At 47.8% G+C, this 2298-nt stretch overlaps 1 protein-coding gene across 1 annotated transcript; it reads right to left on the reverse strand.

The window, feature by feature from the left end:
* Positions 1-869: 869 nt before the first annotated feature.
* On the reverse strand, positions 870-1913 carry LOC116831970 (olfactory receptor 52R1-like). Its single transcript, XM_032792347.2, has one exon. The coding sequence runs from the start codon at positions 1896-1898 to the stop codon at positions 870-872; it is 1029 nt and encodes a 342-aa protein (XP_032648238.1). The 5' UTR covers positions 1899-1913.
* Between the last annotated feature and the right edge of the window lie 385 nt (positions 1914-2298).

Genomic DNA, 2298 nt, shown 5'->3' on the forward strand with positions numbered 1-2298 from the left:
AGCATCGATGTTGTTGCAGGCTACAACGATCACCTTCATGAAGAAGAATGGGACGAGATCCTATGACAGTCAGCATACTTTCCTTTGTAGAAATGGTGGACTGTGTAATAAATTCATGCTGGTCGGGTTTTGACCAGGGCAGAATAGTAGAGGTCAGGAATCCAGTGTGGGGAGGAATAGCTCAGTGGTTTCAGCATTGGCCTGCTAAACCCAAGGTTGTGAGTTCAATCCTTGTGGGGGCCAGTTAGGGAACTGGGGTAAAAATCTGTCTAGGGATGGGCCCTGTTTTGAAAAGGGGATTGGACTAGATGACTTTCTGAGGTGCCTTTCAACCCTAATTTTCTATGATTAGCCTGGGGATTTGGGAGTATTGAGGTCATACTTTCTCTACTGCAGTTTCATGAATGGCTGGCCAGGGCAGTTGTGACCAGTTCTGGGGGTGGTCAGTCCCTGTCCATAGTTGTTGATGTGAGGCAAGCTGGGAGGGTTTCAGCTTGTCACAATATTACAATGCAAAAGGGGAGACAGATGGGTCAGCTCTACTTCAGTTCCAGGTGGCTACCCAGGGGGGACCCATCACACAGATGATCCAGAGAGTGACAGGGGAGTGGAGAGGAGTGAGGAACAGGGGAGAAAGCCCCAGAAGTGGGTGTAGATATGACAGAAGATGTGGAGCAGCAGTGGGGACTTTGGGGGAAAAGGTGGGACAAGGGCCAGGTGTCCAGTTACAATAAGAATTATAATTAGAAAGGTGGCAACTCTATGTGTTAACGACTTGTACATACACCAATTCCGTAGTATGTCATGCTGAGAAAGCACAGTAAGGCCAGGAAAGGGTTTAATGTCTCTTTCACTGCTCAGTCAGTGATTCAGGGAAATCGGCCAAGCACCATGTCATCAGTCACGTCTGCATGGACCCAGGTTTCAGACCTAGAGCAGCAGGAGAAAACTTTAGTCCCCTTATGAGTAAAGAACTGGAGCAGCCTGTCCCGAATCTGTTTGGTCCTCATCCCGTAGATGATGGGGTTTAGCATGGGGGGCACAATGAGGTACACGTTGCCAATAAAAATATGAAAATGAAGGGGCAAATTGTACCCAAATCGAGATGTGAGGGAAGAAAAGAGAGTTGGGATATAAAAGGCTAAGATGACACAGAGGTGGGAGCTGCAAGTCCCAAAAGTCTTGAGCCGGGCGTCCTTTGTGGAGAGGCTGAAGATGGCCCTGAGGATTTGAGTATAGGACACAACAATAAAAAACACATCCAGTCCAATCTCACAGAATAACACAAATAGGCCATAGTAACTACTGACATGGATGTCGGCACACGCCAGCTTCACCACATACATGTGCTCACAGTGTGTATGGGGAATGATGTTGGTTCTGCAATATGGCCTCTGTCTCACCAGGAAGCGATAGGGTAGTGCGAGCATGCTGCCTCGCAGAACCACAGCCAGGCCAATCGTGATCACCATGCGATTTGTCAGGATGGTAGACTGTCTCAGGGGATGGCAGATGGCTACGTACCGATCCACAGCCATGGCCACGAAGATTCCAGACTCGATCACTGAGAAGCAGTGAGTGAAGTACAGCTGGGTGAGGCAGGCACTGAATCTGATCTCCCTGGAATTGAACCAGAAGATTGCCAGAATTTTGGGCAGGGTGGATGTGGACAGCACCAGGTCAGTGATGGCCAGCATGCAGAGAAAATAGTACATGGGCTCATGGAGGCTCAGCTCCCTCTTCACAATGAAAAGGATAGTAAAGTTCCCCAAGATGACTATGACGTACATGGCGCAGAAGGGAATGGAGATCCAGACAGAGGCCACTTCAAGGCCAGGAATGCCCAGAAGTATGAAGGTGGAGGGGTTGGTGAATTCTGTTCTGTTGGAATCTGACATGGATCAAGGGAGAAGTTGTCCAAGTCCAAGGCAGAACGGTGTCTCCTACCTGTACCGTATGTTCCCCTGACTTTCTGTATAGGCTCAGGGTCTAGGGTGATGGTCGCAGTGCAACTGCCTGGATGGAGAGACAATTTGAATATCAGACATTTCATGAAGTACTGGAGGCTGTTTTCTTGGGTGAAGCAGATTGGTTGCTCTTCACACATTGAAAAATGACATTTTCATTATTCAGAGAAATTAATTATAAACAACTGACCCTACTAATGCCAGTGGGACTCCCTGCATAATTTGCATTCATCATGGAGTGGGAAACATTAATAGGCATTAGCAGGAAATACACTTCAGGGAAAAAAACCTTGTCATCACTGATAGCAACTCTATGGAAACACCAGCTCAT

Source organism: Chelonoidis abingdonii, chromosome 1 (genome assembly GCF_003597395.2).
Source record: "Chelonoidis abingdonii isolate Lonesome George chromosome 1, CheloAbing_2.0, whole genome shotgun sequence".
Taxonomy (NCBI): Eukaryota; Metazoa; Chordata; order Testudines; family Testudinidae; genus Chelonoidis; species Chelonoidis abingdonii.